The sequence below is a fragment of the Gopherus evgoodei genome, unplaced genomic scaffold, assembly GCF_007399415.2.
Source record: "Gopherus evgoodei ecotype Sinaloan lineage unplaced genomic scaffold, rGopEvg1_v1.p scaffold_48_arrow_ctg1, whole genome shotgun sequence".
Classification (NCBI taxonomy): domain Eukaryota; kingdom Metazoa; phylum Chordata; order Testudines; family Testudinidae; genus Gopherus; species Gopherus evgoodei.
In genome coordinates this window covers 1,094,044-1,108,312 of record NW_022060069.1, presented here as the reverse complement: position 1 = coordinate 1,108,312, position 14,269 = coordinate 1,094,044, and the positions used below count along the sequence as shown (strand labels likewise).

Here is a 14,269-nt window from a genome sequence, read left to right as displayed (position 1 = left end):
CCTCCCCCCACCCCGACTCCCAGCCCCCCTCCAAGACTCCCCCCACCCCCGCAACCTTCCACCAACATGGCACCCCACCACCCCTCCCACCACTGCAATTCCCAGCCCCCTCCAAGGCTCCCCCACCCCCACAACCTTCTACCAGCATGGCACCCCACTGCCTCTCCCCCTACCCTGACTCCCAGCTCCCCTCCAAGGCTCCCCTCACCCCCTCAATTGCCCCCTCTCTCCACTAGTTCCTAGAGAGGACAGGTGACCCCCCCCACAACCCAGCCTCTCCCCAAACCCTCCCCCAACACCTTACACCTACCACCATGCACCCCTTTGCCACCCCCCACATTCCTCCAAGCTGTTCCTTCCCCTTCCCCCCAGATGGGCAGAGCCCCTCCTCCCCAGCCTCCACCCCCTCCCTCTCCTAGCCAGGCCAAGCTCCCACCCCCTCCCCCAGCTGGGCGGAGCCCCTCCTCCCCAGCCCCCACCCCCTCCCTCTCCCAGCCAGGCCAAGCTCCCACCCCCTCCCCCAGCTGGGCGGAGCCCCTCCCCCCCAGCCCTCACCCCCTCCCTCTCCCAGCCAGGCCAAGCTCCCACCCCCTCCCCCAGCTGGGCGGAGCCCCTCCCCCCCAGCACCCACCCCCGCCCCCTCCCTCTCCCAGCCGGGCCCAGCTCCCACCCCCTCCCCTAGCTGGGCAGAACCCCTCCCCCCCAGCACCCACCCCCGCCCCCTCCCTCTCCCAGCCGGGCCCAGCTCCCACCCCCCTCCCCGAGCTGGGCGGAGCCCCTCCCCCCCAGCTGGGCCCAGCTGGGCGGAGCCCCTCCCCCCCAGCGCCCACCCCCTCTCCAGCCCCCTCCCCCTCCCTCTCCTAGCCAGGCCAAGCTCCCACCCCCTCCCCCCCAGCTCCCACCCCCTCCCTCTCCCAGCTGGGCCCAGCTCCCACCCCCTCCCCCAGCTGGGCAGAGCCCCTCCTCCCCAGCCCCCACCCCCTCCTTCAATGTTATGCAGCTGCTGGAGATGTAGTTCATGGTGGGGGGAGATAGGAGAGATGCAGCGGGGCGGGGGGGCACAGATAAGGGGTGAGCTGGGGGCAGGGCTGTCAGCCATAGGCAGAACAGGCAGCCGCCTGGGGCACCACTGGGTCTGGGGGCACCGAGCCCCAGAGGGGAAGCAATGGAGCATGTGAGAGCAGGGCTGCTGGGTCCTAGAGAGCCGAATGCAGCACAGTCGGGGGGGGGGGTTGGCTGCTGGGGTCTCTGGGAAGGGGTGGGGGAAGGAACTCACCTGGAGGGTGAGCAGATGTCCCACTTTTATAGGGACAGTCCCAATTTTGGGGTCTTTTTCTTATATAGGCTCCTATTCCTCCCCCTACCCCCCTTCCTGATTTTTCACTTGCTGTCTGGTCACCCTAGGTGGGGGTAATTGGTGCCTATATAAGACAAAGCCCCAAATATTGGGACTGGCCCTATAAAATCAGGACATCTGGATCTATCACCCTAGCTGGGGAGCGCGTCTCTCCCCCAGGCTGCCAGCGATCCATCTCATCCGCGGGGAGCTGCATAGGGCAGGATGAGCTGCTGTGGCTCCCTGGGTGCCTGGTCCCTGAGATCAGATGCTGTGCTAACTTCACCATGGTCCGTTGGGCTGGCGGTGGTGCCCATTGACATGTGATCAGACCTGAGGGTTTGCTGCTGCTGTTGCCACTCTGCACCCCAAGAGGTGGCTTTTGGGGTCCTGCAGTTTTCCACCTATCTCCTCCTCTACTGCAACTGTTGGACCAGCAGGCTGGGGGGTGAGCCAAGTATGAAGGCAGTACTGTGTTGCCATTTAGATTGTCATTTAACAAATTCGTTCGCGAAAAATGCTTGCTAACAATCCTGAATTTCAATTTCAATATTTTTTTAAACCAATATCTTAGCCAAAACCAGAAAATTAATTTGTTGACAATTATTTGTGACAAGGTTGGTATGGGGAAGGGAGTGGGCCAGTTTTCTTCAGAGAAACAAAAAATGTTGACTGACTTTCCTATAGCCCTGTTACTGCTAAATAGAGCCCTCCAACAACTGCTGCCCCACTGCCACCCGGGGGCCTGGCCACTGGCCCCACTCAGCATCCACTGCTGGCCTGGGGACCCCCAAGGAACCCCAGGCTGGCAGCAGGCTGAGCAACCTGGCGGCTGAGCCACTCAACCCGCTGTCGGCCTGGGGTTCCATTCACTCAGCTGGCAGCAGGCTGAGTGGAACTAAATTCAATGAAATAGGAAAACAAGAGCAACTAATGACAAAGTGCAAGAATCTAGAGCAGTGGTCCTCAACCTTTTTCATCTGGCGGGTGCCAGACAAAGGACCGTGGCGGTGGACGAGCGTCCGCCGAAATGCCGCTGAAATTCGGCAGCATTTCAGCGGCGACGCCTCTGGATGACACAAACTTGTTGGCGGCAAGCAGTGTCATCAAGTGTCGCCGGTGAAATGCTGCCAAATTTCAGTGGCATTTTGGCAGATGCTCCTCTGCCAGCCAGTGCGCAGGCGCACCGAGAGGCCCCTGCGGGCGCCGTGACACCCTCGGGCACCGCATTGGGGATCCCTGACCTAGAGAGCCTCCTGAAGCACGGCGATCGTGTTGATTTAAATGGACTTGAACTGTATGAAGAATTGAGTACACTGTCCTCTGGTGCCACGTGCAAAATCAATGATGGACATTGCACAGTTTACTCAGACCCGCAAACTTGTTGACATATCCTGTGTGGACATTGCCACTCATATTCTACTGACAATTCCTGTAACAGCAGCATCAGGAGAACGGACTTTCTCAAAACTAAAGCTCATTAAAAACTATCTCCGCTCTACAAGGAGTCAGGAACACTTGACTGGTCTTGCTGTTCTTGCAATCAAACAAGACATCACTTTGTCTTTGTCATACGGTGACGTTATTACTGATTTTGCAGCCCAGAAAGCCAGAAAGATTGCTTTTAATTAAAAACTAATCCTTGTTTCAATACCTCTTCATAGACATTTCCAATGAAATGTTGACAAATTAAAACCATTATATTATTTGCATCATTCTGTCAAATCAGAATTTTTTCTATAGTGCTGCTTCCTTAGTGCTAGTCCATCAGCGTTACAGCGGCTTCACTACCTTAAACTGGTTTTAATAACATGCATGTGGCAAGTTTTCCAATATCTAAGCTTATGTTTCTGTTGCTAAGAGCAAGACAGGCACAGGGGCACCAGTTTAATAATCCCACCTAGGGCACCATAAATCCTAAGGACGGCCCTGGCTGGGGGTGCAGCCCCGATTGCAGGGCTGCCGGGGGAGAGGTGCGGGGGGCACAGATAAGGGGTGAGCGGGAGGGTGCAGCCCCCATTGCAGGGCTGCTGGAGCGGGTGCAGGGGGCACAGGTAAGGGCTGAACTGGGGGGTGCAGCCCCCATTTCAGGGCTGTTAGGAGGGCACAGATAAGAGGTGAGCGGAAAGGGTGCAGCCCCCATTGCAGGGCTGTTGGAGGGGGTGCAGGGGGCACAGGTAAGGGCTGAACCGGGGGGTGCAGCCCCCATTGCAGGGTTGTTAGGGGGAGCCGCAGGGGGCACAGGTAAGGGGTGAGCGGAGGGGTGCAGCCCCCATTGCAGGGCTGTTGGAGGGGGTGCAGGAGGCACAGGTAAGGGGTGAGTGGAGGGGTGCAGCCCTCACTGCAGGGCTGTTGGGGGGGCGCAGGGGGCACAGGTAAGGGGTGAGCAGGGGGGGGTGCAGCACCCATTGCAGGGCTGCCGGGGGAGAGGTGCGGGGGGCACAGATAAGGGGTGAGCGGGAGGGTGCAGCCCCCATTGCAGGGCTGTTGGAGGGGGTGCAGGGGGCACAGGTAAGGGCTGAACCGGGGGGTGCAGCCCCCATTGCAGGGTTGTTAGGGGGAGCTGCAGGGGGCACAGGTAAGGGGTGAGTGGAGGGGTGCAGCCCTCACTGCAGGGCTGTTGGGGGGGCGCAGGGGGCACAGGTAAGGGGTGAGCAGGGTGGGTGCAGCCCTTATTGCAGGGCTGCTGGGGGGGGCACAGATAAGGGATGTGCCGAGGGGTGTCCAGCCCCCAGTGCAAAATCCCATCCCAGCCCGCTGCTCCGGAGTTAGGCCGGGGTCTGCACGGGCCGCCCGCGGGCCCCTCCCGGCCCAGCAGACCCCGGCCCCCATTGGCTGGTTCGGGTGCCTCGGGAGGCTGGGATTGGCCAGGCGGGGACTCACCTGGCCACTCCAGGTGTCTCCGGCCCGCCCTTTGGGGGGCTGCGATCACCTCCTGTCCTGCACCCCGCTGCCCCGGGACTGAAAGGTCCAGCCCCGGGGGTGAGCGAGCAGCGCGACTTCTGGGTCCAAGGGAAGTTACTGCCTGAGGGCTGGGAGCCAGGACTCCTGGGTTCTATCCGCAGCTCTGGGAGGGGAGTGGGGTCTAGCGGTTAGAGCAGGGGGGCTGGGAGCCAGGACTCCTGGGTTCTATCCCTGGCTCTGGGAGGGGAGTGGGGGCTGGTGGGTCAGAGCAGGGGGGCTGGGAGCCAGGACTCCTGGGTTCTCTCCCCGGCTCTGGGAGGGGAGTGGGGGCTGGTGGGTTAGAGCAGGGGGGCTGGGAGCCAGGACTCCTGGGTTCTCTCCCTGGCTCTGGGAGGGGAGTGGGGGCTGGTGGGTTAGAGCAGGGGGGGCTGGGAGCCAGGACTCCTGGGTTCTCTCCCCGGCTGTGAGAGGGGAGTGGGGTCTGGTGGGTCAGAGCGGGAGGGGCTGGGAGCCAGGACTCCTGGGTTCTATCCGCAGCTCTGGGAGGGGAGTGGGGGCTGGTGGGTTAGAGCAGGGGGGCTGGGAGCCAGGACTCCTGGGTTCTTTCTCAGCTCAGCTCAGGGAGGGGCTGGGGGCCAGAACTCCTGGGTTCTTTCTCAGCTCAGGGAGGGGAGGGGTTGGGGGCCAGGACTCCTGGGTTCTGTCCCCAGCTCTGGGAGGGGAGTGGTGGCTGGGGGGAGGGGGAAAGCCAGGACTCCTGGGTTCTGTCTCTGGCTCTGGAGTTCTGTGATCAAGGGAGTCTATGGTTAATGCCTTGGCATGCCCAGGGTGGGGGCAGGGAGCTGGTGGCAGCTCCCCTGGGCTCTGTGGCCTGTTGCTGCCCGTCCCTGTTACCCCAGGGCAGCCAGGGAGTCTTGGCCCACTGACGGGTGAGTGAAAGCTGCAGATACAAGCCCTGCGGCACTGGTGGGTTGTTTGTGCAGCACCAGCTGGTTTCTGCCGGGCTGCAGGGGGGTCAGCTCCTGAGCTGCCAGCTGCAGGGGATGGGGCAGGTCAGGATCTGCCCCCTTGGGTGGTGGTTTATTACTTGCGTTGCCGTGGTGCCCAGAGTGCTAGGTGCTGCACAGACACAGAACAAGACACCCGCCCTGTCAGCCTCCAGCGTGGTTCCCTGGGGGGGCGTGGGGAGTCTGGGGAATGAGACCATGTCTCCCAAGCATCGTCCTGCCCCCAGGCCCAGAATCTTGCCATTTTCCTTCCTCCCCTGAGAAGCTTTGACTAGCAATGGAACAAGGGCTCTCACCTGAGAGCTGCCAGATCCCTGTTCCCTCCCCCTCATTTTCCCAAGGGGGGGCTGGAGCCAAGTGTCCCCCACCTGCTGGGGGGTGCCCCATGCACAGCTCACAAGGGAGAGCTTTCTCCCCCCAACCCAGCTGGTGTTTTGTGAACGCGCCCGGTGGCCCGATCCCAGAGGCAGCATCCAAGCCCCTGTCCAGGTCAGGCGCCGACGTGAGACCTGAGGCGAAGTCCCTGTCTCCCCCGGCGTGGGCATTGCTCGGGGGCTCCGGCGGGAGACGGGTGCCCAGAGGCCAGGACCCAAGTGGCCTTGTGCATGCCATGGGCTGAGCTGCAGGCTGGTGCCCCGCGGTGGCACCTAAACCCTACGGCCCTTCGTGGCTCGCACCCGGGCTGCCCCTCGGGGAGATGTGCTCCAGCCTCAAGCCAGGGCTAAGCAGGTCAGACCAGAGGACCCCAGGGTTTCCTTCCTGCCTAATCTCCAGGAAGCTGGGTACAGCGGCTCAGCTGGATTCAGCACCTTGTTCTCCCACTGTGGACATAGCTTCAATGCCTGGCTCTACCAGTGCCTCCTTCTATGGCCTTGGGCAAGTCGCTGCATTGCTCCGTGCCTCGGTTTCCCCAAATGGGACCTGGGTGCTATCCCTTTAAACAGTCTGCAGCCCTGCTGAGGTGCTCCCTGGGGTGCAGAGCCCATCAGAGGACACTGTGGCTCTGTGGCTCGGCCTGGCACCTTGTACAGGATTCAGAAACATGGTTATTGGTCCAGGTCTCCCACGTGCCCCAGGCCGGTGGTCTAACCACTAGGCCATGGTGCCCCTCAGCCCCCAGCAGAGCCCATTGTTCTCAGGGGCCAGTGCGATCCTCAGTGGACTAGCCCTTCCCTCTTCAGCAGCTGGGTGCCCCTCTGGCACGTGGGATTCCTGCCTGCCACGCAGGGCACCAGGGGCTAATTGGCTAATATCTGCACAGCTGTTTGGGGGCTGAGGAATCGCCCCACCCCACCCCTCGGATCACACCAGAGCCCATCTGGCCCGGTATCCTGTCTGCAATGGGCCAGCAGCAGCTGCTCCAGAGACCCCGCAGTGCCGTCCCCAGGGAGACGTGAACTCTCTTAGCTGGAGGGTTAGAATGGTGCCCGGGCAGACGGGACACTTAGGGCCTGTTCCCAGCTAGGGCAAGTCACTTTCCCGCTCTGTGCCTTGATTTCCCCAGCTGTAACATGAGGATAATGGTCCTGCCCCGTCTGTGTGAAGTGCTTTGAGATCCAGGGCGGAAAGGTGCTTGGAGCGTGACATGACGATGCTGCCCTGCAGCCGGGGGTGCCCACTGTCCCAAATTCTCCACTGTAGTTTTAATCCCTGCATCCGGAGCACTGGCTATTCCTGCTCATCGGAGCCTTGTTTAACGCTCCATTGCAATCCAGTGGCAAGGAGTTGCACAGGCTAATCCCGCAATGACCCCCACGCACGCTGGGGAGCTGGCTGCTCAGAGATGACAGAGACTCGCGAGATGCAGTCTGAGAAAATAGGAAATCTTTACTCGTCCCTGCGTGGCAGGTGGGCAGAGGCTCCTGCCGCCTGCGAGAAGCAAACCACAGCTGAATAGCAAAGGCAGCCCGAGGCCTGGGCTCGGCAGCAAGGGGTCGCCATGGGGTGAGCAGGGCAGCTCCAGCCGGGGTGGAGCGCTGGCCCCGAAGGAGCTTCGCGAACTGACCTGCGGAAAGACGCTGGGGAGCTGGAGGCTGAATTTTCTCTCCTGTCACGGGCCGTGGAGGACAGGACAGACCTGAACTCAGATTAGCTCATTTGGCCCCCGATCCAGGGGCCCAGCCAGCCCCACTTGCGCTGCGGTAGTGGCTAGGAGCTGGGCCGAGCCCCCCGGATCCGGAGCAGGCAGCGAGGTTGCAGGTAAGTGGCAGCTGGCGGCTGGATCCAAGCGGCAGGGGCAGCACGGCGCCCTCACACCTTGGGGTAGTTCCTGGAGAGGTAGACGCTCTGCCCGTCGTACTCTGAGGTGGTGAGGCATTTCAGGAAGAAGTGGCCGAGGTCGTGCTTGGAGATGACCCGGGCGCCGCCGGACGTGTTCACCGTCACTGTATAGTCCCCGGTCAGCGGCTGGTCGTCTGGTGGGCAGAGGGAGGGACAGCTTGGGACAGAGCCGGCACGGAGGGTCACCGGCCCCTTCTTCCCATGCCAGCCCCCTGCTCGGCCAGCGAGCCCGTCTGGGGGGTGTATGTGTGTGTGCGTGACGTGGGGCCCCGCTCCAAGTCACCCACCCACCCAGCCCTCCAACTGGGAGGGGGTATCCTGCCCCCACATTGCCCTCCGTGACCCAGGGGGGAGCCCACCCGGCCCCCCTCTCCAGCTGGTCCCAGCCAGAGCCCCCTACCCACCGGCGATGTGGGGCGGCATGACGGAGACGCAGTCCAGCCCCGACTCCAGCAGGATTTGGTGCATGCGGATGTGATCCTCCGTCACGGGCAGGAGCTTGGGTGGCACCTTCTTCAGGTCCCACATCAGGAAAGCTACAGGGGAGGGGCATGAAGGGAGAGTCAGAACAGGGGAGGAAGGGCAGTGGCGGCAAAGCCCGGACTCCTGGGTTCTCTCCTCAGCTCTGGGAGGGGAGGGGAGGGGAGGGGAGGAGGGGCTAGTGGTCAGAGCAGGGGGACTGGGAGCCAGGACTCCTGGGTTCTCTCCCCAGCTCTGGGAGGGGAGTGGGCTCTAGTGGCTAGAACAGGAGGGTGGGAGCCAGGACTCCTGGGTTCTCTCCCACTGATTTTCTGTGTGACTTGGGCAAGTCCTTTTGTCCCCCAGCTGAGAGGTGGGGCTTACCCCGGGAGATGCGAGGATAAAGCCACTGGTGACTGTGCTCTGCCCACGGAGGGAGACGGGGGTATCCGGTAAGGCAGGGACGTGAGGCGCCTGCAAGGCCCGTCAGACAGTAGCGGGTAACCCTGGAGTGTTGCACGTGAGGAAGCTGCCGGGCGACCCTGCGGCCAGGTTACCGCAAGGGGCTCGTTTCTCCCAGCTTGGGGCAGCCCCACAGCCCCCAGGACACCAGGGGGAGCGAAGGGGCGGACGTGCTACTGAACCCGAGGCAAAGGGCTTAGGAGCCCGCGGGAGCAGGCCCCTCCCTGGCAGGGGAGGAACGACCAGGAGGGGAACCCTCCCAAAGACCCACGAGGCATCGCTGCATGGCGGGGCCAGTCCAGGACCATGCGACGAGGGAGACGCCGATAACCCCCCACCCCAGGGTGCTCTGCCGGATGCGGCTGCTCAGCTCCCTCTGTGGTCTCTCCCCCCAGCACTAGGCCGGAGGGCTTGGAACGGCGCCCGCTGAACCAATTCCATGGGGTTTCTCCTACGAGTTTGCGGCCGGCCGGCCCCCAGGGCTCCCATCTGCCCCATCGTTCTGCTGATCCCAGAGCTGGCACCAGAACCTGGCAAACCGGAGCCGCTAACGCGGGGAGGGGCTGAACAAGAAACCTCCTCCATAGCCTGGGTGCAGGGCAGGGTCCCCCCGTGCTCAGAGAGCAGCTGGGCCCAAGGGCTGCACAGCTCGTGGAAGGACATAGCCGGAATCCGGCCCCCGCATGGCCCACGCTGGCCGGCCACGAGCCCAGGGAGCCGCTGGCAGGGGCATGCACCCAGCTGGTGCCCCACAGCTCAGGGCGGGGGCCACTGGACTCACCCGACAGGCACACGACCACCTTCCGGATCCCGTGGGCCTTCATGGCAGCCACGATGTTCCTGGTGCCCTCAGACATCATGGTGGTGGGGCCTGGATGGGAGAGCAGATGGGTCAGGGGGCTCCAGGGATTGGGGGGCAGTGCCAAAGGTAGGGGGATTCGTTGGGCATGGGGGCTGTGTGGGATGGGGCAGGGGGAGCTTGGGGGGTGCAGGGGGTGGGACAGAGGGTGCAGGGCTGGGCAGGAGGAGCAGGGAGCACGGGGGCTGGAGGAGGGGCCCCAGGGGGGAGGAGTGGGGAGCGCAGAGGCCGAGGGAGGGGCCCGGGGGGCAGGAGGAGAGAGCAGCGCAGGGGCCAAGGGAGGGGCCCCAGTCCCTGGGGGGGTGCGTAGTACTGAGGTCGTTGCGGGTGCCCAGGATGATGATGACAGCGTCCTGCCCCTCAATCGCCTTGTCCACGTCCGCCGGGTTCAGCACGTCGCCCACCACGACCCGCGCCGGCCGGTGCTCCGGGGGCAGCCGTGCTGGGTCCCGCACCAGCACCGTCACCTGGTACCCTGCCAGTGGGAGAGACAGCGAGTGGGTGTGCGCAGGGGGGAGCCTTGGGTGGTGCCAGAGGGAGTGGGGTCTAGTGGTGAGAGTAGGGGGCTGGGAGCCAGGACGCCTGGGTTCTATACCCGGGTCTGAGAGGGGAGTGGGGTCTGGTGGTTAGACCGGGGGAAGGGGGGAGCCAGGACGCCTGGGTTCTATCCCTGGCTCTGGGAAGGGAGGGGGGTCTGGTGGTTAGACCGGGGGTAGGGGGGAGCCAGGACTCCTGGGTTCTGTCCCTGGCTCTGGGAGGGAAGTGAGGGCTAGTAGGTAGAGTGCGGTGAGAGGGTTTTTGGGGCCCGGACTCCTGGGTTCCCTTTCTGGCTCTGATACTCACTGTGTGGCCTCAGCCTTGCCACGTCCCTGTGCCTCAGTTTCCCCTGGCTATTCACAGGGGACAACACCTTTGACACCAATCTCTTGGCAGTTTGCAAAGCGCCAGGAGTTACTGTCAGTCTCTGGCTGGGTAGTGGGACCCCTCTGGTGTGGGAGCTTCGGCCAGAGACCCAGCAGCCCCCCGGTCCCATGCCCAAAGGTCACGCTGCACTGCGCAGGGCACACCTCGCACCTGCAGCACCTGCTCTGAGCCAGTAGAGGGGGAGCTCAAGCCCCCTGCGTCTCCCCCAGAGCAATCCTGGGGCGTGGGGCCGCCCTGGGGGTGGGGGGAGTGTGACTAGGCTGGGTGGGTTGGGGCTGCAAGGAGGTCGGTACATGGAGAACCCCCCGGTCCTACTGAGAGTCCCTGTCACCAGGGTCTCTGTGCCCCACTCCGCTGATCGGGGTGCACTGCGCTGTGGCTATTCCCTGCCCCCCGGGGCCCATGGGGGCGGAGTGGGAGTTAGAGCAGCCCTGAGGCTGCTGTACCGACTCCAAAGCCAGGCAGGGCCCAGGATACGGGGCAGCAAAGCGGCTTTAACCCCACATCCCTGGCCCCCACGGAGGACCAGAGACCCAGGCCTGGGGCCAGCAGGAGCAGGCTGTTCTCCCCTCCCCTATGCTCCCCGCCACGGGGTGGTAAGAGAGCACCAGGGGGCGGGGGGAACCTGTGACTCAGCAGGATCAGGGAGCTCTGCCTTGTTGGGGCATCTGAGCTGCGGGACCAGACGGACCCTCCCTCGCTGGCAGCTCTGACACAGAGGTTGAGTCTCTCTGGGCCTGTATGACACCAGCGCACACCAGGTGTGAGATGCTGCCCGGCGCTTGGCACGTGAGATGCCAGTGCACACCGGCTGTGAAATGCATTTGACACCAGAGCACACTAGGTGTGAGATGCTGCCTGGTGCTTGGCCGGGGTCTGGGTGGCGCCCGGTCCAAAGGGGCCCTGATCTTGGCTGGCACTTGGGCGGCACCCGGCGTGATGGGGCCCCAATCTCAGCCGAGGTCTGGGCGGTGCCCGGCACCACGGGGCCCCGATCTCAGCCGGGGTCTGGGCGGCGCCCGGCACGACGGGGCCCCGATCTCAGCCAGGGTCTGGGCGGTGCCCGGCACAATGGGGCCCCGATCTCAGCTGGGATCTGGGCGGCACCCGGCGTGATGGGGCCCCGATCTCAGCCAGGGTCTGGGCGGTGCCCGGCACGACGGGGCCCCAATCTCAGCTGGGGTCTGGGCGGCGCCCGGCACGACGGGGCCCCAATCTCAGCCGGGGTCTGGGTGGCGCCCGGCACGACGGGGCCCCGATCTCAGCCAGGGTCTGGGTGGTGCCCGGTGCGACAGGGTCCTGTTCTCGGCCGAGGTCTGGGCGGCGCCCGGCATGAGAGGCCTTGGGCAGCTCCTGCAGTATAAATGGTTTTGTTGGGTTAATCCTACTCCAGGTCCAGCACAGCACTTCCCATTAGCTGACAACTCTACAGAAGCTGCCGGATGCTCCTCACTGAGGAAGTGAGACTCGGGGGGACCTGCCCAAGTCACGAGCTGGTCACCGGTGGAGCGGGGAAGAGAACCCAGGCATCTGGACTGGCCCTCCCCGGCTAGGTGGCATTTCACACACAGTCCTGGTGGATGGGGGCAAAGCCGGGGCCTCCCACGGGCAGAGCCAGTGCTGCAGGGCCGGGCTCTCCTTCGGCCTGGCCCCTGGCCCCAGCGATTGCAGCCTCAGGGAGCCTTAGGCCACAAGGGACCCCACCCAATCTGCCATTGTGGTAACACAGGGTGGAGGGTCGCACCCAGCCTGAGCTGGTGGCCGTGCTGGAGGGGGGCTGTTGAAAGAGACGCTCGGGCTGGATCTGCAGGCGCTGGCTGCTGGGGTTCCCCGTCTGCCAGGTTGTTTGCTCCAGCGCCTGGGTACCAACCTGCCTGAATTTACTCGCTGCAGCGTCCAGCCGCTGGGTCTCGTTCCTCACTTAGCGGGGCAGGGCCCGGCTGTTGTGGGCCATGCAGCACCTGGCACCGCAGGGTCCGGCTCCAGGACTGTGGCTCCCTAGTGCTGCCGTAATACACCTAACCGCTCTGCCTTTGTCTCCTGGAGTCTCTGGTGCCCAGTGAGCCCGATCCAGCCCCTCTCAACCTTCATGGCAGCTGCGTTTCCCAGGGGAGTACCGGGTTCCTGGCCCCAGCTGCTCGCTCTGAGGGTCCTGCAGCCGAGCGCCTACCCGCTGGCTCCTTGGGACAGACCTTGCTCGTGGTTCACCCAGCGCTGATCCTGCACCGCTCGGGGTGGGGCTCGGGGACCCAGGGCACAGCATTCGGGTGCCTTGTGCGGCGGCCACACCAGGGCCGATCGCTCAATGCACCAGGCTCGTGTGGTGCCGAGATGGGGACGGAGGCAAGTGCTGCCTCTGGGAGTGAGGGAAGCGTCCCCTTCCCACGCCTAGATCTGTGCTGGGGACTGGTGGCCCTCCACGAAATCTGCCACCAAGTCGGGCCACTGGTAGCGTTTGACCTCCCAGAGCGAACAGGGCTGGAGCAGAGAAAGCCCAGGCACCGGTTTGTAGCCCCTTTCATCAGAGGGGCCGCAAAGTGCTCCACCCTCCCCATCCCGCAGCTGGGGAAACTGAGTCACGCAGTGCCAGGCTGTGCCCCATTTCTGCAGAGTCAGTGGCAGAGCTGAGCCTAGGACCCACAGACACCAAGGCCCTCACCCTGTGAGCCTTTCGAGTGCCCGCAGCACCAGGACAGTCTACGCTAGCGCCAGCTCAATGCAACGCAGGCTAAAAACACCCCACCCCTCTATGCTGGCTCTGTTCAGCTGTTTCTGGCCCCTGGCAGCCCTGATACCAACGCCCCCATCTTATCTCTCCAGCTCACATGTGCCTTCCCCACCCAGAGACCCAGAAGTCACGTAGAGCCTGGGCGCTGCCCAGACCCTGGCCGAGATCAGGGCCCCGTCGGGCTGGGCACCACCCAGACCCCGGCTGAGATCAGGGCCCCGTCGGGCCAGGCACCAACCAGACCCCAGCCAAGATCAGGGCCCCGTCGGGCCGGGCGCTGCCCAGACCCCAGCCGAGATCAGGCCCCGTGGCGCCAGGCGCTGCACAGACACAGCAAGACGCAGCCCCTTTCCCGAAGCGCCCCCGGTCGCAGCAGACACGGGGAGGATCCGTTGCCCGATGTTCGAGGAGGGGAAAGTGGGTCCCCAGCAGAGATCCCGAGAGGGAGCGAGTGACGGAGGCAGGACTGGGACCGGCGGCAGGTGCCTCCCTCGGGCTCCGCCACCCGCGTGCAGCCCCTGTCTGTGCCCGGGCCCCCCGGGGGCCCCGCGCCCCGCTTACCCGCCTGCAGGGCTTGCGCCAGGGTGGCCAGGCCGGTCATGCCGGTGGCCCCGAAAATGACAATGTTCCTGCAGGCTGCCATGCTGGGCGGCTCCGCTCCGGCTCCGGCTCCCGACTCCCCGTGCGGGGAGAGCCCTCCCCTCGCAGCTCCACCCCCGGGGGCCGGGCACAGCGCGAGCCAGCCCGCTGCCCCGGGCTCCCCCGCCCGCCCCCATGGCCGAGCTCCGGGTCCCCCGCCTGTCTCTGGGGGCTCTGCCCGTCTGCCCGCACCACAGCCACAGGCTTCGTCTCCCTGCCCCCAGGGCCTTGTCCTGCACTGCCCGGTGCCCGCGGCTGAGACCCGAGACTCCTGCCAGGCCGGCCGCCCGCCGAATGCCACCTGCCTGCGGCCGCCCAGCCCCGGGCTCAGAGGCCCCCGCGCAAAGGGGGGCCCCGTGGCCGTTCAGAGCTGGTGCCAAGTGTCGGGGGCACAAACGGAACTCAGGACCGGAGCCCACCTGGGGCATCGAGTCCGGCACTAGCCACGGTGTCCTGTCATGTTCAGGGGAGCGGTCAGAGCAACGGCCCCTCCAGGCCAGTGCCCGTCTCTGACAGCAGCCGGGGCCGGGTGCCCCAAGGGAATGAGCAGAAGAGGGCGGTTATCAGTGATCCGTCCCCTGGCATCCAGTCCCAGGTTCTGGCTATCACAGATCTAGGGACACCCGGGGCACGGCTGTGTCCCTCAGCATCCTGGCTAATGGCCACTGATG

General features: G+C 64.5%; 1 protein-coding gene across 1 annotated transcript; it reads right to left on the bottom strand.

The window, feature by feature from the left end:
- Positions 1 to 7,049: 7,049 nt before the first annotated feature.
- BLVRB (biliverdin reductase B) lies at positions 7,050 to 13,653 on the bottom strand. The gene is made up of 5 exons (XM_030546682.1): positions 13,521 to 13,653; positions 9,621 to 9,782; positions 9,230 to 9,319; positions 7,932 to 8,063; positions 7,050 to 7,661 (listed from the first exon to the last, which is right to left on the bottom strand). The coding sequence occupies exons 1-5, from the start codon at positions 13,600 to 13,602 to the stop codon at positions 7,498 to 7,500; spliced, it is 630 nt and encodes a 209-aa protein (XP_030402542.1). The 5' UTR covers positions 13,603 to 13,653; the 3' UTR covers positions 7,050 to 7,497.
- Between the last annotated feature and the right edge of the window lie 616 nt (positions 13,654 to 14,269).